At 41.3% G+C, this 26,396-nt stretch overlaps 2 protein-coding genes across 4 annotated transcripts in view; both read right to left on the reverse strand.

Annotated features, from left to right (window-relative positions):
* timeless (timeless circadian clock) overlaps positions 1–13,192 on the reverse strand; it is a 30,782-nt gene extending 17,590 nt beyond the window's left edge. For all 3 annotated transcript variants that reach the window (XM_066708190.1, XM_066708189.1, XM_066708188.1), the window contains exons 1-8: positions 13,065–13,192; positions 7,146–7,203; positions 6,320–6,456; positions 5,166–5,319; positions 3,586–3,700; positions 2,394–2,456; positions 1,833–1,934; positions 1,433–1,588 (exon numbers count right to left, since the gene is read on the reverse strand). In XM_066708190.1, coding sequence (XP_066564287.1) covers positions 1,433–1,588; positions 1,833–1,934; positions 2,394–2,456; positions 3,586–3,700; positions 5,166–5,319; positions 6,320–6,416 — 687 coding nt within the window. In that variant the 5' untranslated portion in view covers positions 6,417–6,456; positions 7,146–7,203; positions 13,065–13,192. The remainder of the gene's footprint in view (positions 1–1,432; positions 1,589–1,832; positions 1,935–2,393; positions 2,457–3,585; positions 3,701–5,165; positions 5,320–6,319; positions 6,457–7,145; positions 7,204–13,064) is intronic.
* A 5,939-nt stretch (positions 13,193–19,131) lies between these two features.
* On the reverse strand, positions 19,132–23,378 carry LOC136752678 (zinc-binding protein A33). The gene is made up of 6 exons (XM_066708191.1): positions 22,933–23,378; positions 22,056–22,151; positions 21,757–21,987; positions 21,607–21,629; positions 21,416–21,534; positions 19,132–20,841 (listed from the first exon to the last, which is right to left on the reverse strand). The coding sequence occupies exons 1-6, from the start codon at positions 23,335–23,337 to the stop codon at positions 20,306–20,308; spliced, it is 1,410 nt and encodes a 469-aa protein (XP_066564288.1). The 5' UTR covers positions 23,338–23,378; the 3' UTR covers positions 19,132–20,305.
* Between the last annotated feature and the right edge of the window lie 3,018 nt (positions 23,379–26,396).

Here is a 26,396-nt window from a genome sequence, read left to right on the forward strand (position 1 = left end):
TCCTGTTCTCGCTCTACACTCGCTCCCTGGGCCCCCTCATCGCTTCCCCATGGTTTCTCCTACCACTTCTATGATGATGATGCACAGATCTTCCTGTCTTTTCCCTCTTCTGACCTTCTCATCCCCTCACGCATCTCTTCCTGCTTGTCTGCCATTTCCGCCTGGATGCACTCGCACCACCTCAAGCTCAACCTCTCCAAATCAGATCTCCTTTTTTCCCCCCACTCTTCCTCACCTTCTGCCGACCTCCCCATCTCGATCCCCTTGGAATCCACCACACTCTCTCCTTCTTCTTCTGCTAAAAATCTAGGAGTCACCCTCGATCCTGCGCTCTCCTACTCCCAGCACATCACCATGCTGACGCGCACCTGCAGATTCTTCCTGAGCAACATACACCGGATCCGTCCCTTTCTCACCCACTACTCAACTCAGCTACTCGTCCAGTCACTGGTCCTCTCCCGCCTGGACTACTGCAACTCCCTCCTGGCCGGCCTGCCTGCATCCACTACCCGCCCACTCCAGCTCATCCAGAACTCTGTGGCTCATCTGGTATTCTCTCTGCCACGATTCGCACATGCTACTCCACTGCTCCGCTCCCTCCACTGGCTCCCGATAGCGGCACGCATTCAGTTCATGACTTTGACCCTCACCTACCGCTCTCTTGACCACACTGCACCAAGCTACCTTCAGACACTCGTCTCTCCATACATCCCCTCCAGACCACTGCGCTCCTCCAGTGCCAGAAGGCTAACTCTGCCTCCTCCTCTCCACTATTCTTCCTCCAGAGCCCGCTCCTTCTCATCCCTGGCCCCTAAGTGGTGGAACGACCTGCCCACCGAAGTCAAAACAGCAGAGTCCTTGACCTCATTCCGGCGCTTACTCAAGACGCATCTCTTCCGACAGCACTTGTAATATTAGTCCTCTATCCCTGCTAGATAGAACTTCAGCTTATTATGCTCCTCGCGTTCTTGATTGTTTTCCTCCTTGCTCCCTTTCCCGTAGCCCTTGTCTGTGACCCTACATCTTGACAGCACTTAGCTTTCACCGTCCAGGATGTAGGAAGTCTCTTACTGTACTTGTGTAAATTGTAATTTGTAATTTGTAAAATGTATTATTTTGAATTGCTAGGTTTTAGCTAAGTTGAATTTGTAATGATCGATGCCTTGTACTTCTCTGTATTTTTGCACTGTTTGCACTTATGTTGTAAGTCGCCCTGGATAAGGGCGTCTGCCAAGAAATAAAACGTACTGATCTATCAATCCATTGGTCCCTCTCTCAATCTACACCAATTACAGTGCAAAATTATTGGGTATTTTGCCATCTATTAACTCTGATGCAGAAGGAAAAAAACTTTTCAATGCCAATTCAAGAAAAATACAAATTTAAAAAGTGAGCGTTTCCCTCCTTTATACAGTGTCAGACCAGCCCTGACCTGGTCTCTGAACATCAGGGAGATGACCTCCAGCACGTGCAGACTCCACTGCTGCTCACTGGGGGCGCTGGCCAGAAACTTCAGCAGGTCGTCCATGCCACTCATGTGCATGGCCCACAGCAGCTTGTCGTGGATACTGGCATCATCGTCTACAGTCTGGGAGGGACAGACAGACGGACACAGAGGCACATAAATTATCTTCAGCAAGATGCAGCAACCATCCCTCTAATCTCATCTTTCCTCTGCAGGACGGCTTTTGTATGGGTTTCAAGATCACTACTTGGTCTGGTCACGGACTTTGGAGAAAGACTAAGTAGCCATGGATAAGGATGTCTGACAAGAAAAAAAAAGTTGCTTTTCCATTTCACTGGCTAATGAGAAACACTAAGAAGAACCTCACCTTCTCCTCGTAGGGGTCAGCGGGGATGTGCAGCACGTTCCTCACCAGCAGGAGGATCCTCTCGATCAGCAGGTTGTCCTCCTCCTCTCTCTGCTCCCACTCCTGGCAATCACAGGAACAGATGCATTAGCCTCTCACGCAGGACTCTCGCAACACGCCATACGGAGCAACAAAACCAAAAGGACAGTTTCATGGTCATACCAAGCCAAGCCAAACAGTGCAATAATGAAGACTTACATGCCTGTTTCCATAATGGCAATGCCATTGAGAGAGATCTGCAAAACACAGTGTTGCTCTTGCTCTTGCCTGCATTCTCAACATCTCAGTGACTGTGGATCTGCACCCACTGAGACCTTGTAAACTACAGCACAACTACATCTATTGTACATCTCAGAGTAGCTTGATTGTGTTCTTGTTCACAACCAAGACCAAGAACACAATACTTTGCAAAACAGAAAAGGGATATGGAAACTGAGATGATAGTAATACTATGTAAACCTTTTTTAAGGCAGGCCCCAGACCCCACATCTTTGTGCTGGCGAACACAGTAACTCTGCTCACCATTTGCAGCAGGTTGTACAGTTTCTCACTCAGGACTCCAAAGACCTTCTCGTTGGCAAAGGCCTGTAAAAATCACAGGAGTGAAGAATTAGGGATCTGTAAGACCCTGTAATAAGTGGACTCATGCTTGAACAGTGATTTTATTGCTGCACAGCAATAGACAATGAGAAAAATAATAAATTAATAAGCATCCAATTTACAAAAAAGGAAGAGGGACTAAAAGGAAGTGGTGCTCTTGATCGCCAAACCCACAATATCTCTATAACCGAATTGCTCTTTCCATCTTCTGGGTGATGCGCGTTTCATTTCCCACATTCATGTTAAACTGGTACATCAACAATGCAGCTGATCCCATAGAACTGTACTCATCCCACATGTTTAATATGGGCTGTGTTCGCTCAAATTTGAGCACCTCAACCCACCATGCACCTGCGCAGTAGCAACATCAGTCAGGATTGGTTGTTTGGTTTAAAAGGGTTTGGATGGAGTGCAGGCTGGTACTGAACACAGCGATCAGCATGCATGTGTCAGGATAACCAAGGCTTAATATAAACTGCACAAAACTTTTTCTATCAGTCTTGCAGGGTTACTTTGGAAAATGAATCACGTTTAAGCGGTTTCCATATTGCAATTCTAATAAAAATAAAAAATAAAACAAATAAAAGATAAAAATCTACAAAGGTTGAATTATCCTGGTCTTTTTTCACAATTCCACATATATTGTGCATTTCAAATTTGTTTGAAAATATCAGATCATTACTCTTCTCTGCCACTACTCCCAGTTTGAGTAAATTGGTTAATAAATATAAAATCCTGTACATACATGTAAGGTCTATATTTTCTAGGAGTTTTAAAATATTAAAAAAAAAAAAACAGTCTTTACTACCATAATTGGTTGTTTGAAAAATTCCATTGAGGGTGTCCATTGGACCACACCCCCACGGACCCTACCACATCTGAGGTGTGGATACCCCAAAAAAGTTGGCAACCAACCACCAGTGGATTAGTTTTGGATTTGGATGCGACTGACTTCAGACCAGTACCTGATAAAAGGCTCTGGCGACATTTATACATTTTTGTACCATATTGTTTAAATGAGGGTTCCTGTGGCATTTTAAATTCTTGCATGACTAAACTGTATTCCACCCGAGAGGCTATGGTGAAATCACGGCTCCTACAAGCCTTCACTTACCTGCTTATAAGCCTGCAGGTAGGACACAATCTGCAGGAAGTGATGTCTGAAGGCAGAGTCATCGGGAACTTTCCCAAAGCACAGCAGTGCAGGCTGGGTAAGGTTGACCATAAGCCTGGAAGAGAGAGAGAGAGAAATAAAAGAGAAAGCCCCATTCACACTGAAATGCCGGAAAATTACATGCAACATTTGCCGGCTTTTTTTCCTGTTGCACCCCATTCACACTGGCTTTGAAGGCTAGAAAATTGCCGGCAAGGATCCATTCACACAGAAAACAGATTGCCGGCAAAAGCACTGTAGTCATGGGAACGAGACGATACAGAAGTTTGTGGATTCGGGAGAGGAGACATGGACCGATATGCTGGACATGTTTGTACATGTTCGATCATTTCCCCGTTTTGCCAGTTTCCTTCCATTGTGTTTACTGGGCTAAAGGTTCTAACCAGGGCGCCGGTTCGGTTCAGACTCACTACCAAGAATTAGTCAGGGAAAGGCAAATGATACATCAATCTAGGTGCGTTTTCGCGCTATCACCAGGTCATCAGGTTATCAGGTTATCAGGTTGTATGGTTGTGTGTTTTTGGGGGACGTCACACTATTGTGTTATTGTATATTTTTATATAGGCAATACAATCAGCATTTGGCAGCGCAACACTGATTATAATATATTCAAGTATAGTAGCCTGATGTTGTGTTCAATAACTGCATACAGTATTTTTAAATAGACATTTGGATGCGTTCACTATTCAGACTACTGCCATGTAGTTACTTTATTGCCAACATATACATGTTATTGGCAGCATAATGCTGCAATTTCTTAGATGCACCAATAATGTAAAATGTAAATATCTTGCATTTTATTAATACAAAACTAACCAAGCTCACTTGATTATTGTAATATGATCCGAGTCCCGAGAAAACACAGAAGTGAACCACGAAAACGAATCCGAGTTAGTTTCCAAACGAACTGAGCACAATGTTTGTACATTAGACAAGTGTGAACAACGAGCACACTGATGCATTGTTCTAAAGCAAATGAACCGAACCGATTTAGTTTGAAACGAACCCAGTGTGAGGGGGTAACACATTTACCTGTATAGAGATAATATTATTTTGCATGTTTTATTGGTATAAAAAAATCTGACGTGTGACAATAGTTAGCATTACATACGCCAATCTGTTGGTTCATCAATAACACTCAGAATTGCTGCGACTATTTTATTTTCAACCTCCGCCATTTCGAACGACCCGGTCCGTTTCTCGTTACGGTCACAAGTTCTTGTTTAAAGGTGGCTTAACCTTGTTGTGTTGCATTTGCAAAAATGCACTCTTATTCTGTCTGGTTACGTCAGTAAGCTGACGCACTGCGTCAACGCAAGGACGTGACGTGTCATTTGCTAGCAATCATTTTCCTGCTCCATTCACACAGACTCATTGCCGGAAAATTGCAGGCAATTAGACTAGTACCCTTGCCGGAAAATTACACACAGATCTTGCCGGCAACAAAATGCCACCAAATTGCCGGCAATTGTTTCAATGTGAATGGGGTTTAAGAGAGAATGAAAGAACGAGCCCTGTACCTGATGCAGGCATCGAACAGCTGCTTTTCCTGGCTGTGCTGTATGATGATGGGCAGCAGGTCGTTCTGCAGGATCTGCCCGGCACCCAACTGCTGCCGGATGTCCCGCGTGTCATCCTCATGGCGCAGGTAGCGGATCAGATCCTTCACACTCTCTGCACAGGGAACGGCAGCCGTTAGGGTCGGTTTACCAACATTCACTCAAGAAGGGCACTTGTAGACGAGAATTATTCACTTCAAGTTGGCAAAATATTTACTTACGAGTAAGACCAGTAGATTGAATGCAATTTCAAATGTCAATTTGTACAACTTTTTTCCAAGAAGATGAGCTGCATTTATGTTACAGTAACTCTCAAAAAAATATGCTGAAAAGGCATTATTGTGCACCGCCTGATTTCAGGCAAAAAGCTAAAAGTTCATTTGCTGCGGTGTACACAAGCCCGGCAGAAGCTGAACCATCCAGGGGCTGTGGGCTCTTTGTTGGTGATAAACTTGTGCTGAGCCTCAATTTGATCATAAAACATGCATCCTCTCTATTGGCTGAATTGATTTAAGGGATAACGGACAGTTGGCAAGTTTTTACACTCTTCTGTGAAGTCTTATTAACTTATTATCTTATTAGCTGATAATTATCCAACATAGTCTTCAGCTTAAAAACTGAAAGAAATGTGATGGTTAGGAACTCCAACACATTACAGATGTTTTTAGAAAATTCTCAGTCAGAAAGTAAAATATCCCCCTATGTACTAATGTAACAATGTTAAAAAGATGCATCTCTCCCCCCAAATCACTGCATAAAGAATGTGGAAGATTTATTATTGACACCAATACAACCTCAAAGCATCAGGGTGTGATATGTAATAGATGAACACCCCTAACCTAGAGGAGTCTATCAACACAAATAAAGTAAAAGCTAGCTTCTGCAAAAATAACTGTTCAAAGGGATTGTTTTTCTTTTGCCTTTCTTAAAGATGGTGAATTGTAGCAAGCCTAAGTAATTCCAAGGACTGAATTAAAGGAAAGGCAGATGCATGCAAACAGTTCCCGTATGCCCAGCCTTCAAAAGGGTGAAACATCTTACATGAAGCCTCTATCTCCCTGCTGCCTCCATCTCCCTGCTGCCTCCTACCACCCCATCCTCCCTCCCTCACTCACCCAGACAGTCTGGCTCGCGGTGGTAAGTTTCTCCTTCCAGGTACCCTAAGGCACTGCATGTTGCCAAAAGTTCACAGTTCATCATGTATAAGTCCATATATCGCAGTCCTGACAGAGTGAAGAATGAGTGCCACGATCTGGGGGAAGCAAAGAAAAAAGCAGTGAGAGGGGTGTGGGGGGGATGGGTCACTTTCTGGTTGGCAAACAGTGCAGCAGACATTCACTCACAAGATACACAGTGCTTATCACAACTCTTATTACTCTGCCTGGAATCCTGGGGGCTGTTCTCTGCCCAGCTACTGACAAAACCAGTACCAACCTGACAGTAATATGAAGCAAGCAAGATGGAGTGGCCATTTCTTCACTTCCACAATCTAAAGTGCAAGAGTTGTGGACTATACATTAGAGATGGTTACAGAAGTGATCAATTAAATACTGAAGTTCTAACTATTCATGTATAGTGCCTTAATCATAAAATAAAAGGGCTGGTTCCCCATCATTTTTTTTTGGGGGGGGGTTCCATTCAGCTACATGACTGACTGACAACCGATGGGTTATCATTACATTGGCTTTTAAAATTAGGACTTGTGACACCATGTCTGTGGAGAATAATATTGCCGGGTATTAGTTTGCAATCCTGCAACAGTGTCACAGACATTCATTAGCACTAGTCTTGGACTACCAAATTTAAAATAACATTGCATTGTTCAAGACTAATGCTAATCTGCATCTGTGAAACAAGCTTTAAATACATTTCCTTCAAATAAACCCTCTCCACAGAGCCAGCAGCATGCAGATTTTAATTGAAACACAGGAATGGACTCGCCTGATTTGCAACAGCCGAGCTGAAGTCTGCAGACGTCAGTTCATAGGCCGTTTGAAACCTGTGGGAGATACAGGACGTTAGACCCTTAGAGATTAAATGATGCATGGTAGAACAAAGAAATACAGATAAATAGATACATACATACATACACATGAACACACACACATGCATGCATACTATGAGGAAGGCCAATCCATTTCAGCTAAAGTGGTAGGTGTGCATTATCCCATCACAAAATAAAGTTGTGTTCTACTTTTATCACTCTGAAGCTGCATTTTGGATTTAAAGAAAAAGGCAAACACATGAGTCATTAGTCAGAGCAATTGCTTTGTGCAAACACTACTACGCATGATCTAAAATGTATTAAAATATTTATAACAGAGGAGCAGAAGTTCAAGGGCTGCTCAATGCAAAGCAGTGGGTGGTTGTATTACAGCTGTATTTCAGGCCTATCAACCACAATTTAATAATTAATATCTGACCTGCTAAACTGAGAGTCAGCTGTGATAAAAGAGCTGTTTGCTTTTGGAACCAGATGCCAGGGGCCAAAAGATTTCTGTTCTACATCAGGGAATTTTCGACCCGTAGCATAGTTTTGTGCTCTTAATAAGCCTGGATCAGTTGGAAGACAGTGCTGGGAGAAATAGACTTGATTCATCACTGTTTAACAATCTGAAGACAAAGAATCAAGAACTGATAGGCATTAATGCAACTAAAAAACAGTCCTAATGCAAAGCGCGGAGCACTGATTCCATCTCTCTGGGGGCAGTGATAGTTTACATTTATGCCCTAGTTCTCACAGAGCATGTGATACCCGCTCTCACACCAGGAACCTATGTTAGTTTTCCTGGAAGCTACAGAAATGTAAACTGGCAGCGCAAACAGAAAGTCACAGGACAAGAGGGAACAATGTGCCAATTTCAGTGCAAAATCAGTAAATTGGGCCACAACTGAGTATTCAAAATGACTGTATACAAAGTGTCTGCTGCATTACATCTCTCGAACAACAGCCCAAATTAGCAGGTTCAGACAGACAGGAAGAAATGGATACACAAAAAGAACAGTTAACAGAAACAACTCTATAGCAATCCCCTTTATATTGTACACCAAATTAAAGAGTAGTAACCAGCAAGTGTCTCCCTGTGTAAACACTCCCAATTCCCTGAACTTTAAGACAATGCAACGGTGCTTCAATTTAAAGTTAAGGCAACATGCAGAGTCAAGAGGTTCTGGCTGTGCCAAATGACATCTATAATACAATAATATACCCGCCTTCACATAACTAACTTATTACCAATAAGTTAACCACACAAATATAGGTGGAGACGAGAGGCTGGAGTTTCAGAGTTCAGAGATGGATTCCACACAGAACGGGTCCCATCGGTGTGACCCTGCAGACTGTAAAACTCCAAACTGGCTCTAGTGAACGTGAACTGGCTCTTGCTATGGGTCTTATTTCCAACCCTGGTGTTTTTTTGTTTTGTTTTTTACACCAGAAACACTTCCCACCTGAGCAAATAAATAGTGCTGTAGTGGATGGAAGAGTCAGATATGCGGTAGGACACAGCAGCAACTTATCAAAACACACCACTTACCACACTCAGGTCTGAATGTGAGCAGCTCTAACTGTATTCATTTTCAATGCATGGTGTGGTCAGAGTCCACCTCCACCCCTCCTACTTGGATTCGAACCACCATCTTAGGCAACCCACTGTGCCGACAGACTGGTCCCCTGAGCCTTTGAACACTAACAAGCTCAGAGAGGGATGTCACCTAACAAGCTCTTTAAACTCCAAGTTAAATTCACACCAAGTTAAATTAACCAGACTTTACAAACCATAAAACAAAGTTGTGGGACACAAAATGTGCAACAGAAATAGAAACACATAGGTCTCCTAAAGGTACTGTGAGTACTAGTAGTACTATCAGCATTATTTTTATTTGGCTGATCCTTTTATCCCACTTAACAGAGTACAATAAATCAATATTTCCAATGATTACAGGGCAACTTCCACTCACCCAGATTAGCACTCGTCTTGGACTAGCCAATGATATTATTATATCTAGTGTAGTCCTAAACTAGTGTTAATTAAGGTCTGTGAATCCAGCCGATAGGAGTGCAATAAAATACAGTACAAGAGACTGTGACGGAGCAGGTAAAATGCAGCTCTACATTAAAGCTGAACACCTAACAAGTAGGGAGGTGAAATACAGAGCATAGTGGCCTGAGTGTTCAATAATATGGGTAAGGGTACTGATATTTAGTTTTGTATAAATCAGTACTTCTCAGCTTTACGCAAGATATATACCAAGTTATTAACAGGCTTTACAATTTACATAATAAATAAATGGTTTGTGCACTGTTTACAGGAGGGACTGGTGAAAGGTTAACATCACTGCAAGATATCAAAACACAGAAAAAGGGTGAGAACTTCAGAGGAGACGTACTAAATAAAGTGTGCAACATCAACAGACACACAAAACAATGCATTTTTGCTTTCATATGTAGATATCACCTTTCTTTGCATTTGTTTACTTTCTTTTTGTTAAATTGTAAAGTTGGAATCAATTACCTAACTTTTTGGTGTATAAAACATCCTGTATTATACATCTCATTCCACTGACCATCATCATGCCTAGACTTATTCTTCCCCTACAAGAGACATTAGCCAAACTTTAAACTGTCTTTATTGTCATTACATAGAATTGTTATGCCCTTACAATTCAAAATACATAGCATCAACAGTTAAAATATTTAACAAAAGAAAATATTACCCCTTAATAAATAGCATCTACTCTCCTCCTCTAAACTTAACTGTCCTTATCCCTAGTAACCTAAACCCTCTGCTTCCTACTATACTAATACCCCACATTCTTGCTATAATATATTTAACCAAGTCCCTCCTTCTATATTTGTCTATTTAATCCCTTCCTCCCTTTTTAAAACACTACACTTCAGTCATTCCAGCGGTGATACAGAGTGGACTGCTAGTACCTATTTCACCTAGAAGAACCAAATATTTTCATATAGTGGACCGGTATCCACACTGAGTTAAGATATTTGAGGATTTAGTGCAACTTTTGTTTTCTTAGTTTGTTATAATTAAAGCAGGATTATAGGAAGTTAATATCCATCTCAGACTCTGCCAGACCTCAGTGACAACACATTACACAGTAGAAAGGAAAGTACATCAAACTAAGAAGTCAATAATTTGCTAATGAAATAAAGAAAATTACTACTCAAAACTCAGAAGTGATTTATCACATCAACATATGCAGATTTACATTTAAACAACCATCACAGAGTAAGGACTACAAAGAGATAATTAAAGCAGGCATTCATTTAGTAGCCTAAGTTGGTCCTTGCACTGGCTATAAGTTTACACACACACATTGCACTGCTTTCTCATAGTCTTCCTACTGCACTACTGAAACTAATAGTGCTTCATTACAATCTTACAGCATGAACAAATTAAACACTCCTATCTTAAATCACAACTTGCTTTGCTCTGCCCACTGTACCAGATATGCCACACTTACACTGTACAGGGCTTCAAGTCTTAGCTCAGAAATGCCGGCATTTACACTCACTCTCCCTCTCCAGCTCCGTCCCTTTCAGAAACCCACAAGCAAGAAAAATTGTGAAGGGGATAACACAACCTCTAGGAACCGTGGTTATGCAACTGTAACACTTACCCACAATGCCCTGGGTGACTAACCTACTTTCTGGAGGAGAGTGAACCTGAGAGAAAGATTAACCCTGTGTGTGCTGGGAAGGGGGGGGGATAATTAATTGTCCAGGAATTTCTGGAGGAACACTTCTCTTAGAGGACAAACGTTGATCTACATTAACATTTTTTTGAAGATGCAGCCTAAAATGGAATGGGAGCAGTGTGCGAGAGCTGAGGGCTGAGAGCAGACAAAAGCAGAAACAAATCTACAGGGTTGATGAAGACTTACGGTCTGGTCTGTGAGCAGAGCTGGCAAAGGTAAAGTCAGGAAAGTCTGCATACAGAGATAAACAGGAGCTCTTTGAACATGAAATGCAGGCAATACTCTTCGTTCCAGGAGGGGAAAAGATGTAAACAGCTGAAAGGCCAGGGCAGATCTCTGCCAGACAGCAGCAGGCAGCTCCCCATTCTAAATCCCATTTGATTCCACTATAGAACTCACTATATCGAATAACACGCAATGTTTTCCTTGTATCTTTAACCCTTGATACATGCATGCCTTGTAAGTTGTTTGGGATAACTGCCAAATAAAGTAAATGCATAAAAACATATTTTCAAAGAATCAAGTTTAGGAGCAAGCTTTTCCCATTAAAGTGAGTGCATTTGTCTTAGCCTCCCCCTTGATGATCCATCTACTTCCCACAGCTCCTGTATGAGAAAGCTTATATAAACAGCACAATTATTAGGTCACCCTGTATATCTGTCACTCAAGAACAACCCAACCATACTTCCATATAATCTCAAACACATTACAATTCACTACTACAGCTCATTTAATCTCAGTTTAATGCATGATGGTGCTTTTTTTTTTTTTTCTTCTTCAGTATTTGACTGCAAATGCACTACTGATGACAAGCCATTTTGTCCAAAGCAGATGGCAGACATGCTTAGGAAGCACAATTTAAGAAATGCTTTTGGCAAGTGTGGGATCCTGTGGGATCTGTGTGACAGTGTCTTGAGATCTTGAGAGCAGGCTCGCTTTGGAGAGATGTTTGCAAACAGATTTCAGAAAACACATTATGTAGGAAATAGAAGCCATATCTGCTGATACCCAGGAACAACAACAAAAAATGAAGCATCTGAACCAAAAAGTAATGGTTTCACAATTGAGTCGTTTATAACTATTAACCTTCATATAACAGTGTCTAATACATAACCTGAAGTATTTATTGCAAGAACTCCGGGAAGTGAGGTAAATCGTCCCCCAAACCCCACTTTCTGAAATTGGCGCATGTTATTTTCTCACGAATCCGGTGATAAACGTGTTTTTAAAATTGAAATACCGGTAAAGTTAGATAAGTAATGTCCTTGAATTTGCTTATGTACGTAATTAAAAAGAAATACTGTACTACTAAAATAGTATCGAGTGGACCAAGTATTAGCAATAATAGAAAGGTGTATTTGCGGGTTACAGAAGTTATTAAAAAAAAAAAAAAAAAACACAGGTATTTTTCCAAGCAAAGCAAATCAATGCAGTGTAAGGGCGGTGAAATTGTTTTTGACAAGAAACCTGTAATCACAGCCACAAATATCAGACCAATATCACCTCCTTTAAATGTATTAAACACACTAGACAGATGTGGTAAGGACATACAACATTTCTATACGGTGATCAAATATGTCACGATAAAACCTTATTTAAACTAGATTAGCAATATCTTAATTTTAACAGTGTGAATCTAGTTCAAGTTTTGCATCAAAACAAGATAAATATGTGTGTATTGTCTAGGAAAATGGGTTTTATATCCCAGTTTCACCCGACTGTGTAGAAGACTTTCCTTAGTCTGTCGGTCCATTTCAGCAACGAGGTGACCATGCACTACACTGACAGGACATCTAGTGCACGTCGTGTCAGAATACAGCAATAATAAAGACACAATCATTTTAATATAAATAATAAATACACACACACACACACACACACACACACACACACACACACACACACACACACACACACACACACACAGGAACCGGCTCTGCAGTTCACTACTTCCAAAGAATAGGGCTTTGGATGACTACAGACAATCAATGAATTTGAAGTGTGCAAAGGGGAAACACTGTATCGGGAGATGAACCTTAACTAGCCACTGCACCTCCACAGCAGTACTCTTCCTCCATATAAACACAGACGAGCTATATGTGCGTGTTTAAAATAGTACAGGAAAAAGCGCGACTTTCAACTTACCAGAATATGATGCGATGCGGTATTTACTCGACACTAAATCACTATAAATGATGTTTCTCTGGTTTAGCCCACTACGGATCCAGCCGTATTCGCTCCATGCTCCCCGGACAGGCTGCGTATCTCCCGCGCAAACCGAGGGCAAAGGCCAACCCCAGCTTCCCCAGCGCTGCTCTGATTTAAAGCGGCAACGCCACTGCACGGCGGGCCCCACGCACAGCGCAGCCGCCGCACAACAAGCATCGCACGTTACCGATTTAGACCTGACGTCATAGCAATGTCAGTCAAACCATCGTTGTATGGTGTGTGATCTATTGCACTGTTCAGATCTTGTTTTTTTCTTTTCTCTATTGTGGCACCTACTAGCTTAATAATAATATCAGATGCACTTACACTTAGCCTATAAGCCGTGTGTTCATGCAGTTTGTAAACTTCCTTTTAATTGCACTAATACAGAATGCAAACAGTGCCAATCTGGCAAGTGATAGCAGTTTGGTGATTTCAAAACACACGACACATTTCAAGCAAAGAGCACATACAAACAACATACCCTTTTCACACCCTTTTTGCGACTCGCCCAACAAAGATATAAGGAACTTCCAGCTCTGGGTTGTAGAAAGTCGTCTGACAGGATGAGACATTTAAGTATTATTTATACTGCCGTACAATATGTACAGATTGTGGACTGTGCACAAATACAGTACGTACAGGGTAAATTGTAATAATTAACAAGTCTGATTATTACCTTTAAACTATTATTTATTACTCCCAGAGATTATGTGTTTGGATAAATAATAATAATAATAATAATAATAATAATAATAATAATAATAATAATAATAATAATAATTCGGTTTGTTCAAAAACTGTAAGAAGTACAAATAGTGTTAAAGTTATTGTAAGGAGACAACCCTTTGCTAAATTCCTGCAGGTTTAGTAGGTACAGTATCACTAAATATGTACTAAATGTACTAAAATGTACTAAATACACAGAACAAGTGGTAATTATGACCATTAAATCAATCACCAAATCAATATATTGTTAAGGGTTTCTGAGTAAACAAACAAACATAAAAGAAGTGTCTGCCACACTACTGGATCAAGATTGTCTAGCCCTGTAACTGTCAAACCTCTAAATATAGCAGCAGGGTTACTATGGTGCTCAGATTACAAAATACAAGCAGGCATATTGATTGAGAAAGAGAGAAACAAATGTTCTTTTTCCAAAGCCAGTTATGCATTCATTGATATAAAGTCATACAATTGATCCAACCCAAGATATTGTCATATTTCTAAGCCCTAATTCTGCAATTAACCTAGCCCAAAGAGAAAGTATTAATTTCATTCAGTAAATCAGGAGAGTGTAGAAGTAACCAAGATTGGGCAGCAGGGGAGTAGCAAGATACGTTACCTAGATTGCTATAGTAAAACCCCAGCTGTATAAATGGGTAATTGCATGTAACAATCATGTGATATATTGTAAGTTACCCAGGATATGAGCGTCTGCTAAGAAATCTAATAATAAGTACTAGATGCAGGTGTTGTTTGTATTTTTGTAACTGTTTTGCTAAATGTGTCAGTTAAGCAGTTAATTACATTAAAAGATTGGTTTGCTGAGGTTATTTATAGCGTAAAACAGGAGAAGAGTTTCAGGAATAAACCCTCCCTATAAAGGCAGCTACTTATTTTGCGTTTTCATTCTTTCATTGTTTTGCATAACAACATAAATATTACAGATGTCAGTAGCTTGACAATTCCATCATAACCCCCATTACAAAAAATAAGTACATTAGAGGACTATGAAGTTTATGAAATACTTGAGGTATACTGTCAATACACTAAATGCAAAAAAAAATTGTATGCTGAATTAGCCATAGTACCCTATCTGTATATGACTTTCATACTTTTCATACTTTAAGTATATATGAACTGAGGGGGTAAAATACTATACAATTGCCAATTCAGGGTAAGAAAAATATATATTGTACTTGTAAGGGTAATAATAATCATAATCATAATCATAATAATCATAATCATAATCATAATCATAATAATAATAATACCCTTACAAGTACACTGCACATTTTGGACAACAATAATAATATTATTTATAATTAATTATAATAATTATTATTCATAATATTATTATTGTTGTCCGAAATGTGCTATAATTGTGCTATAAAACATTTACACAGAAATACTAAAACAATTATGGTATTTCTTGGTATAAGAAATAAGGTACTTGTAATTTAAACTGTAATGTTAAGGTAAAAAACAGAACTCCTTGACCTCTTGCTGTTGTAGTATTGAAAAAAGCTCTTTGCATTAGTTTTAGCACATACAAGAGTACATTGAGACATTAAACTATGTAAATTTCAATAAAACCTGAAAAAATTTAGGTGTTTTAAAACTTTTGACCCATAGTGTATGATCACTCAAAATGCATATAATGAAACAAGCCTTATTATAGGTGGAGCTCAAATTGTTTCACCACATTTTCAGGCTGGGGCTGAGATTCACCTCATGAGAACCAGAGAGAGAGGCAACTGAAACCAATAAGCTCAAATAATCAAGAGTCAAATAATAAGATTAATCAAATTAAGGAAAATTACAGAGCACAGCTAGTTTGGTTTGAAATGGAATTTATATCACAACTTAAAAAAAACCACTGAAAAATAAACTAGAAAACTGCAATTTGGGACAATCTCAAATAAGTGTCATTAAGTTGTTAGACACAGTGAACACATTATTGAACAGGATAACTGGACTTTTGAAGGGGAAGGAAACAAAACTAAGATATCTAAATTTAAACACATGGCCTTCAATAACAATGTATTTAAATAACAATGTATTTAAATGTAAAATAAGAATACAGTCAGAAGACCTGCAGCAAGGATTGTTCTGAACTCTTAGAGACAATAGGAGGAGAACACTCTCACACAATTTAAATGTAAAACTAGAGGAAGTTTTCACTTCCAGGAGAAGGAGGACATGGGGGGCTTAGCCCACACTCCCAACTGGAGTAGGGGGGTCCAGGGGCATCCTCCCCTGTATGAAAAAACAAAACAAAACAAAAAAACAGTTAAATACATCAATCTGGTGCACTTTTTTTTATGAGTGAAAGAAGTGCTGCCTGGTCTCGTCGTGCCACTTTTCTTGAGACTGTCACAACTGAGGTTCATAGAAATCCTTTAGTCATGGATTAATACAATTTTCAGTTTGACAAAGAACAAACACAAACACAATATACTGGATTAAACAAAACTATAACATTTTTTAAAGTTTAGAGCCTTTGGGGGGCTAAATGATCATTACAACAATCATTTTTTTATTGCAACACAAAACGTTTTATGAAATGCTCTCATTCAGTCAACACCAAAGTTTTAAACTTAAAGTCAACAAAAGAGAATTAAGAAGATAAAAATTAAGAGACTTGTGTGTAGTCTGCTTTGTTAAATTAAATTAATTGTATAATTTGCAAAGTCTGAGATCATACTAACACTAAAGATCACTAAATATCATATACATGTGGACCATTCTGCATGTTTTCCCCAAAGTTCTTAGACATATTCTAAGTGCCTTTATTTACAATGTAATTCATTATTATTACCCCTATTATCCCCCACCCCTATTTTATTTACAATGTTCCTTTATTAATTTGTGCTTATGTTTCTTATGTTCTATTTGCATGCATTTCTAGATTATTGGTGTCAGTGTATGAAGCACGAGTGGCATATTTTTAAAACAGAAATCAGGAAAAAATACATCCGAAAATTGGAAATAATGATAATTAATACAGCCCAACATATAACTAGATATGCTCTGTGTTGCATCGGCAGGGAGGAACATATTTTTAATGACAATATAAAATCGATTTATTGTTTCAAATAATCAAAAGTGATTCTGCAAACTAGCCTACCGTAGCCACCTACAGTGAGGAAAAAAAGTATTTAATCCCCTGCTGATTTTGTATGTTTGCCCACTGACAAAGAAATGATCAGTCTATAATTGTAATGATTCCAAACTCTCAACCATGGCCAAGACCAAGGAGCTGTCCAAGGATGTCAGGGACAAGATTGTAGACCTACACACGGCTGGAATGGGCTACAAGACCATCGCCAAGCAGTTGGTGTGATTATTCGCAAATGGAAGAAACACAAAATAACTGTCAGTCTCCCTCGGTCTGGGGCTCCATGCAAGATCTCACCTCGTGGAGTTTCAATGATCATGAGAACGGTGAGGAATCAGCCCAGAACTACACGGGAGGATCTTGTTAATGATCTCAAGGCAGCTGGGAGCATAGTCACCAAGAAAACAATTGGTAACACACTACATCGTGAAGGACTGAAATCCTGCAGCGCCCGCAAGGCCCCCCTGCTCAAGAAAGCACATGTACAGGCCCGTCTGAAGTTTGCCAATGAACATCTGAATGATTCAGAGGAGAACTGGGTGAAAGTGATGTGGTCAGATGAGACCAAAATCGAGCTCTTTGGCATCAACTCAACTTGCCGTGTTTGGAGGAGGAGGAATGACCCCAAGAACACCATCCCCACCGTCAAACATGGAGGTGGAAACATTATGCTTTGGGGTGTTTTTCTGCTAAGGGGACAGGACAACTGCACCGCATCAAAGGGACGATGGACGGGGCCATGTACTGTCAAATCTTGGGTGAGAACCTCCTTCCCTCAGCCAGGGCATTGAAAATGGGTCGTGGATGGGTATTCCAGCATGACAATGACCCAAAACACACAGCCAAGGCAACAAAGGAGTGGCTCAAGAAGAAGCACATTAAGTTCCTGGAGTGGCCTAGCCAGTCTCCAGACCTTAATCCCATAGAAAATCTGTGGAGGGAGCTGAAGGTTCGAGTTGCCAAACGTCAGCCTCGAAACCTTAATGACTTGGAGAAGATCTGCAAAGTGGAGTGGGACACAATCCCTCCTGAGATGTGTGCAAACCTGGTGGCCAACTACAAGAAACGTCTTACCTCTGTGATTGCCAACAAGGGTTTTGCCACGAAGTACTAAGTCGAAGGGGTCAAATACTTATTTCCCTCATTAACATGCAAATCAATTTATAACTTTTTTGAAATGCATTTTTCTGCATTTTTGTGTTGTTATTCTGTCTCCCACTGTTAAAATACACCTACCATTAAAATGATAGACTGATCATTTCTTTGTCAGTGGGCAAACATACAAAATCAGCAGGTGATCAAATACTTTTTTCCCTCACTGTAATCCCTGTCTGCTCTTGGTGAGCACTTCTCTCAACCTGCTGTTCCTCTCGCTTATTTTGTCTTTAATTTAGGCTTTCGGAAGAATTTCCAAAAATCCATTGGATTTTGTTTCTGCTTGTATTGGGATGTACGTTAGTTAGGCTAGTTACTGACTGGCTGCACGAATTAACTTTATTTCTAGAGAACAGCAGGCACTGATGGGACAATGCTGATGGGTCGTGAAGACAGACATGATCATAGATATAAAATGCATCTATAGACTATGGACATGATCAAGCAATCACAGCAGGCACAGCGAGCAGATGGAGCTTCTTGTAGTGCACAACACATTTGATGAGCACAGTATCATAAAAATCATTCCAGCATAAAATTAAAAAATAAATAATTGGATCATCAAAAGGTTAGAGGCTTGACCAAAAACATTCAGGCCTGAAGCCGCGGAAGCCCACCCATAAAGACACCACTGGACAGGACCCATAAAGCCAGTCTCAGTCCAGGGCAGAAAGCAGCCACACAGCAGTACCTCTCCTTCCCAGCTCCTCACTCTCCTGCTGTCCGCCATGTCCTCCTGCTTACACTCAGCAGCCTCACCCTGTCAGCGGCTCTGCCAATGAAGAAGCCCCTCCAGAAACGAGCTCCAAGAGCTGGTTTGCATTTGATTTCAAGTGCATAAGTTGTTTAAGCTCAATTATCATAGAGAAACAGCAGTGTCTGAAGTCACTGGACCCTGTGATGCAGTTCAATCAGCTCTAATTCTTGTATTCTCCTAGTATAGGAGACTACATGGGAACCCCAGTGTAATTCAGTTTTAATAATGCTCTGTTGAAGTAGAGTCAGTCATCATTAAACCATTTATTTGAAGTCTGATTTGATGGTCCAGTACATTGTGATATAAAAAGTACAGTTCACTTCCTGTCCTGGAACAATCTCCCCTCACACATCCTGTCAGCCCACAGTGGCCTGAGGAGCCCCAGCTTTTCCGCTGACTCCGCTTTTTATAATGGGCTGTAGAACAGGAACTCCTCACACAGGAACACATCTTCACATGTGACATCAGGAGCCACTGGCAGCCCCAGTGTGAGTCAACATTTTGAAATTACTTAATTAAAATCTATACTTTGTCATTCATTTATTGTAGGTGTGCCTTTATCACACATCAGGTTTCCACTGAAACCAGGGTCATACTTGCAATCGGGAAGTGTGGGAGAATCCCCGGTGGGGGAGGAATGACCAATCCCTGATTGGATTTGCCAGGATTTTCTTACAATGGGATTGGTGAACTGATTTTGTCTATCGCTGGAATCTATTGTATTGATAGTGGATGAGTGTCAGTCAAAGATCTTCTATAGCAAGAAGATATTCCACTCAGCCTCAATTCCCATCAGGCTGTGTGCAACGATTCCCAGTACAGAGAGAGAGAGAGAGAGAGAGAAAGAGAGAGATTTGCATACAGTAATAGAATTATATAATGCGGATGTTAGCTCACTCTAATCATTTGTAATATTTAAACGTATATGTAACGGGTCTCATTCGACAAAATAAATGAGCATGTTACAAGTGGCGTAACCCCTCTAAATCAGTACAGTGTTAATCGTCTAGCATCAAGAGACACAGCTGTCTGGCGTAGAGGGCTTATCACTAAACTCTTAAAATAAGATAACCCAGATACCACTACACACTAAGCTCGGAGGATCCTGTGATGCGTGGGGAGCTCTAACCTGCGCCGGCTACATTAACAATGTGAAACTATTTGTTTTGTTTCATACCGATACTTCATCATGACAGTGAGCTGCATGCACTGACTTCATTATTATTTCGGTATGTTGATTTTGGCATAAATGTGGGCCAGTCAACTTGAACTTCCCGGGTCGATTTTTGGTCCCAGTCCACCCCTAACTGAAACCGTCATTTCTTAATCATCCTAGGACCTTCAGTGGCCAGCAGGGTCTCAGCTCCATTCAGTGTGTTTTTCACAGCAGCTCTGCCTGATCTTTACCCCCAACACATTGTGCTATTCCACTGTGAGAGATACCTTCACTGGGCAGATTTGCAGAGGAACAGGATCACCACCAGGACAGAAGAATGGAAACAGCCTCTCAGTGAATGTGTCTTTAAAGGTGTAGAGATGTGTGCAGTCACTGGGGTCAGAGAATGACACCTCCCCCCTGTCATAGTCCAGCTGCACTGTGATCTTCTGGGGTTTCCTCTTCACAGTGAGTTGTGTCTGTGGTGAGGACAGTGCTGCGTACTTCTCTCCAGTCAGAGCTATAGTCCAGTATCCTCCTGCTGGGCTCACAGGGAGTTCTCCTTTCCTGTTGCTGAACTCTTTGGCTACACCGAACAACCACTTAGATTTCCCCACCACATCAACATCCCAGCAGTGCCTTCCTGAGCTGAACCCCTCAGAGCCCAACACACAAAAATAAAGATCAAACCTCTCTGGGTTGTCAGGAAGCTGCTGACTCTCAGCACTGACTATCACACTGGATAGGTCCTCAGACAGTGAGAGCTGGGGGTATGCCGTGTTGGGATTCAGAGTCACAGGAGCTGAAAGAGAAAGAGAGAAAGGATTATAAATCAACACTGAGCAGCGCAAAGACATTCATTATTATTTTATTACTTGATTTCTTAGCATAAACCCTCATACAGGATTACTTACAATTGTTATCACATTATTTTTTACATTTTACCTATTTATGTAGCTGGGCATTTACTGGAGCAAAAGTACCTTGCTCAAGGGTACAACAGCACCTGGGATTGAACCTGCGCCCCTGCGCTCCAGAGCCCTAACCAGCACTACTCTATACTACTATCTGCATTTAAGTATTTTACTTACTCGTTTGGTCTTTGTGTGTCGCTATTTTGGTTAATTAATAGGGGGCGCGCCACTGATGGTATTATTTTTAAAGTGGCGAGGACAGGTTTTACCAGTGGTGAGCATATCAGTAATTAATTATTTGAGTTATCAGTAGAATTTAAAAGGCTTCTGCTACTACAATTTCACCCAACTTTGGCTCTGGGCTAATTTAACTCGCAAAATGCTGCTGATCATTGCTCCTGTATTGTGAAAGTCTGTAAATCCCTCCTCCCCCCTTGTGCCCCCCGCCCCCCCAGTACTCACTGTATTGAACAATCCCCAGCATCTTCTCCCACACTCTGTACTTCAGATTGCCCAGGTGTTTGGCAACATCTATCAGTGCTCCTGAAACCTCCTCTGGATCCTGCAGTGGGCACTGGGCTCTGCAATCATAGTCAGGAGTCAGAGCTTTGGATTCAATACAATAGAAAAGAGGAAGACTGGAGTTTACATACCTGCTCTTTGTCTTCTTGTAGTTCTGGAAAACAAACAAGATGACCGGTTACTAAATATCACCACACAAACAAATAAGTCTGTGAATGTGATGAAGCAGTGATGTCAGTCTGCATTCAGAAGACTATTGTCACAGAATAAACAGTCCTGACCTGCAGGAATGATATGTCTTCAGCTTCCATCTCCTCTTCTAGGGTTCTGATTGTGTCTGAAAGGGATGACATCTCTCTTGTCAACTTCTCAGTCTTCTCCTTCATCATGCCTCGCTTTAGTTCCTCTTCCTCCCTCAGTGCTGCTATCATGGCCACCTCTCCATCTTGTAGAAACTGGTGAAGTTTCTCAAACTCCTCCTTTATCTGCCTCTCTGTCTGCTTGGCCTGGGTCTGGAATGGAAAACATTTTGATCATGTCAGTGTGTCATCTTTAGACGGGTTTATTATGGCAGGATTACCTTAATGTGTTCTGTGGTTTGATCACAGCTTGATTTAACTTTATTGAAAGCTTCCAGCTTCTTCTGCAGGCGCTGCAGTGCAGTCTTGAGTTCCTCCTGGAATGAAATGACAGAGTTGACACTGTAATGGAGAAACATAAGTACACACTGCATTAATAATCCAGACAGGGTGTGTCCATCCCCATGTACTCCTGTGTCCCTCCTATCTGGGGATTGTCTGGGTGTGATTGTCCTGGGCTGGAGCCCTTCTGGAGCAGTGGACTGTCCCTCACAGAGAGAGCAGGGAAGGTGTGATGTACCATTCAGGCAAATAAAGACTCCAGACATGCAGGACATTTAATATGTGAGTGGATGATTATTGAGTTGAATTATATAAATCGTACTGCACAGAGAATTCACTTTAGAGTGGCACCTATGACTCCCTGACTCTATCCCAGATATCTGAAAAACTCTCTGTAACAGGTTTAACATAAAACATAGACTGCATTATTTTAGTGCTCAGCAGCACACACTTGTTTAACAACTAGAATATACATTGTGTGGAAAACTTGCAGAGTATTATTTCAGAATATTGCTGCTTGCAAGACACAGGCAGAGCACTGCTGATAAGTTTGTTTCTTTGAAAAATTGCTTTTGTACAATAAATGTTAAAATTAATCTAAATATAACAAATGTCAAATTCCTGAAAAGGAGACGACACACAGGGACACCGATGTGCTGAACTATAATGAGCATCTCAGTGCCTGTTTAGGCCTCATTACTGGGGGCCCATACAGGGCTCTAAGAAGAGTGGATTATTACATAGATACATAATAAGAGGACAGACGGTTAATTACGACTGTGAATAGGATTCATGTTTTTAATACAGTGTTCTCACCTTCAGATCAAGTACAGCCTCCTCTCTGGGACAGAACTCATGATTCTTATGTTTTCTTGAGGTTTGACAGATCAAGCAGACAGGCTCTTGATCCTCCAGACAGAAGAGCTTCAGTGCCTCTCTGTGCAGACTGCATGGCGCTGCACTCCCTGCTGGGGGTCTCTGACTTCTCTCCTTTATGAAGGACTCACACAGATTCTTTAAAGCCAGGTTGAGGGGAGGATTCTCCATAGAAGACACTCTCCTGCACACTGGACATTCCCGAGAGCCCTTCTGTCCCCAGCACTGCTCCACACAGGCATTACAGAAGCTGTGGCTGCATGTCAGTAGTACAGGATCCTTGTAGATTTCACAGCACACAGGGCAGGAGAGATCCTCTTCCATCTCAGAAGGTCTTGCTGCCATTTCCCACAGAGCTCCAGCCCGTCCTGCTCTCAGTAACGGCTTCTGATCCCAGTTACTCAGTTACTTTCACTTTCACTGGCTTGCAGACTGAGTGCACTTCCTGTGACTTCCTGACTGTTTATCTCATTTTATCTTCATTATACATTGAAAACGTTCCCTGATGCTCTCACTCTTCTGAAACATTCCTCCCTGATTTTAAACAGGTGCAGCAATCAATTCAAGCATTTTCATCTGTTAATTGATACCCAATTAAACAAATCTGTATAATCCCTAAAATTCAACCCCTTTACATGTTTTTCTCATTTTATTACAGATCTTCATTACACATTGAAAACTGACTACATTTACATCTATGACTGATCCGACAAAAATTTCCAAAATAAATAATCAAACAATACACAGATATTTCCTGTTCCTGAGGGACACACCTGAGGTTCAGAGATAAAGTGCCCACTAGGGGGCAGCATCCTCCCACTGCACTATTGACTAATTGGGGAGGATGGTCTTCTGTAGCAAATCTGTTGCTTTCATAGACATTTGTAATAATATTGATATTGACTGTTTATCCACTGAGACTGAGGCCTCATTGACAAGGAGGTCCTGGCAGGATGACCAGAAACAGACAGTGTCCATTTTAAACTAGTGAAGACATGCTGAACATGTTGAGTCTTTAAGAGAAAGTTTAAGGGGATTTGCTTAGCAAATTGAAAGTTGTCAAATATATTGAGGAAGTTTCCTCATGACACCAAATCCAATTCAGCAGTTAAACAGGGACATAAGGTCACAAGCTGACATTATGAGCCAACTCTTTCAGGACTGCAGAGAGGGGATTCCTCTGTACAAAGAGTTTATGAATCTGGAATAAACTGCTCTGCCTTGTAGCTGAGCCTGATTGTACGGTTCCTTCAGGAAATGGTTGGATGAGACTGTGGGGCTAATTGGCTTACAACCAATGAGGATAGATGGGCCAGCTGTAAATCCGAGCAATACATTAGCCACATAAACACTGATCTGCTATGTGTCAAAGATTAAAACTTGGATGACAAAAAGTTAAGTAAAATATAGCATGCTTATATATAGATATGCAATGGGATGAACTTTTACAGTTCAGTCTGAATACAAAGTTTCTGCTGTCATCTTGACCACTTTTTAAATGTTCTAGCATTAAATCATCTGGCTTTCATTCATATAGTGTATGTCACCTCATGTCCTGCACTATACTATTAGGCCTGTATCTCCAGCTTCCCACTGGTGTGCAGCTTACTATCAGTCAGTAATGTGCACAGCCTTGTGGGGGGGCAGTGGTTGAAACAAACGAAAGGGCACTTCCGTCTGGGTGGGGAGGGGGGTACCGGCGAAGTGCGGTCCGCGTTGGGGCTGCTGAAATCCAGTCCAAGTTCTGAGTTGCGGATCGCTCCATGGATTGGGGGAGGGGCTTGTTTATTGGGAGAAATAGGGCAGTTCAGAATAAAAGGGCAGGGTGTCAATTAGGTACTAAGACAATTTCAGGTCTGGTTCTCAAGTGTATAATTCTGTGTTTAAATAGAGTGTGTTGTCAAAGTTATTGCTGCACTAACCTATCATGTGTAAGATTCCAGTTTCCACCAACATGAGACAAGCTTCTCCACAGACAGGTACCTCCCCTGTGCCCCTAATGTGATGGTCGAGCACTGCAACATTACAGGTCCTGTTCATAACCGTATTAGCTATAGGCATAAATCTTAGCTATATACTGTAAATATGTATCCAGATAGTGTCCTGTTTGCCTTTGCACTATCATACACTATCATGGCTTAATCTCTAGCTTCCCACTGTGTAAAGCTTACTGGTAAGCTCTTTCCAGGGATGTGCTGTACTGCCTCCTGATACCTTCTTGCCCCCTGTAGTGCAGCAGTTAGGTACTATGGCAATTCCTGGTAAAATATCATGCTGTGTTTCATGCAGTGTGTTGTCAGCCTGGTGTGCTGCCCTGATTTTGCTGGGGTGAAGCTGTCAAACCAGCTTCCCCTGGCTGATGGGCTGTTTTTCTGCCCAGTATCCTCCAGTGTCCCCAGAGGTGACAGTGTGGTACTGAGGCCTTCTCCCTCATATCAATATACACTCACCTAAAGGATTATTAGGAACACCATACTAATACTGTGTTTGACCCCCTTTCACCTTCAGAACTGCCTTAATTCTACGTGGCATTGATTCAACAAGGTGCTGAAAGCATTCTTTAGAAATGTTGGCCCATATTGATAGGATAGCATCTTGCAGTTGATGGAGATTTGTGGGATGCACATCCAGGGCACGAAGCTCCCGTTCCACCACATCCCAAAGATGCTCTATTGGGTTGAGATCTGGTGACTGTGGGGGCCAGTTTAGTAAAGTGAACTCATTGTCATGTTCAAGAAACCAATTTGAAATGATTCGACCTTTGTGACATGGTGCATTATCCTGCTGGAAGTAGCCATCAGAGGATGGGTACATGGTGGTCATAAAGGGATGGACATGGTCAGAAACAATGCTCAGGTAGGCATTGGGCATTTAAACGATGCCCAATTGGCACTAAGGGGCCTAAAGTGTGCCAAGAAAACATCCCCCACACCATTACACCACCACCACCAGCCTGCACAGTGGTAACAAGACATGATGGATCCATGTTCTCATTCTGTTTACGCCAAATTCTGACTCTACCATCTGAATGTCTCAACAGAAATCGAGACTCATCAGACCAGGCAACATTTTTCCAGTCTTCAACTGTCCAATTTTGGTGAGCTTGTGCAAATTGTAGCCTCTTTTTCCTATTTGTAGTGGAGATGAGTGGTACCCGGCGGGGTCTTCTGCTGTTGTAGCCCATCCGCCTCAAGGTTGTACGTGTTGTGGCTTCACAAATGCTTTGCTGCATACCTCGGTTGTAACGAGTGGTTATTTCAGTCAAAGTTGCTCTTCTATCAGCTTGAATCAGTCGGCCCATTCTCCTCTGACCTCTAGCATCAACAAGGCATTTTCGCCCACAGGACTGCCGCATACTGGATGTTTTTCCCTTTTCACACCATTCTTTGTAAACCCTAGAAATG

Source organism: Amia ocellicauda, chromosome 7 (assembly GCF_036373705.1).
Source record: "Amia ocellicauda isolate fAmiCal2 chromosome 7, fAmiCal2.hap1, whole genome shotgun sequence".
NCBI classification, from domain to species: domain Eukaryota; kingdom Metazoa; phylum Chordata; class Actinopteri; order Amiiformes; family Amiidae; genus Amia; species Amia ocellicauda.

Bases quoted from the DNA above. Each gene is read 5' to 3' on its own strand.
- LOC136752678 (XM_066708191.1), bottom strand. From the start codon at position 23,337: ATGGCAGCAAGACCTTCTGAGATGGAAGAGGATCTCTCCTGCCCTGTG. The intron at 22,152-22,932 runs GTGAGAACACTG...ATTTCATTCCAG, and splicing joins AGGCTGTACTTGATCTGAAG to GAGGAACTCAAGACTGCACT. The intron at 21,988-22,055 runs GTAATCCTGCCA...TTTCCATTCCAG, and splicing joins AAACCACAGAACACATTAAG to ACCCAGGCCAAGCAGACAGA.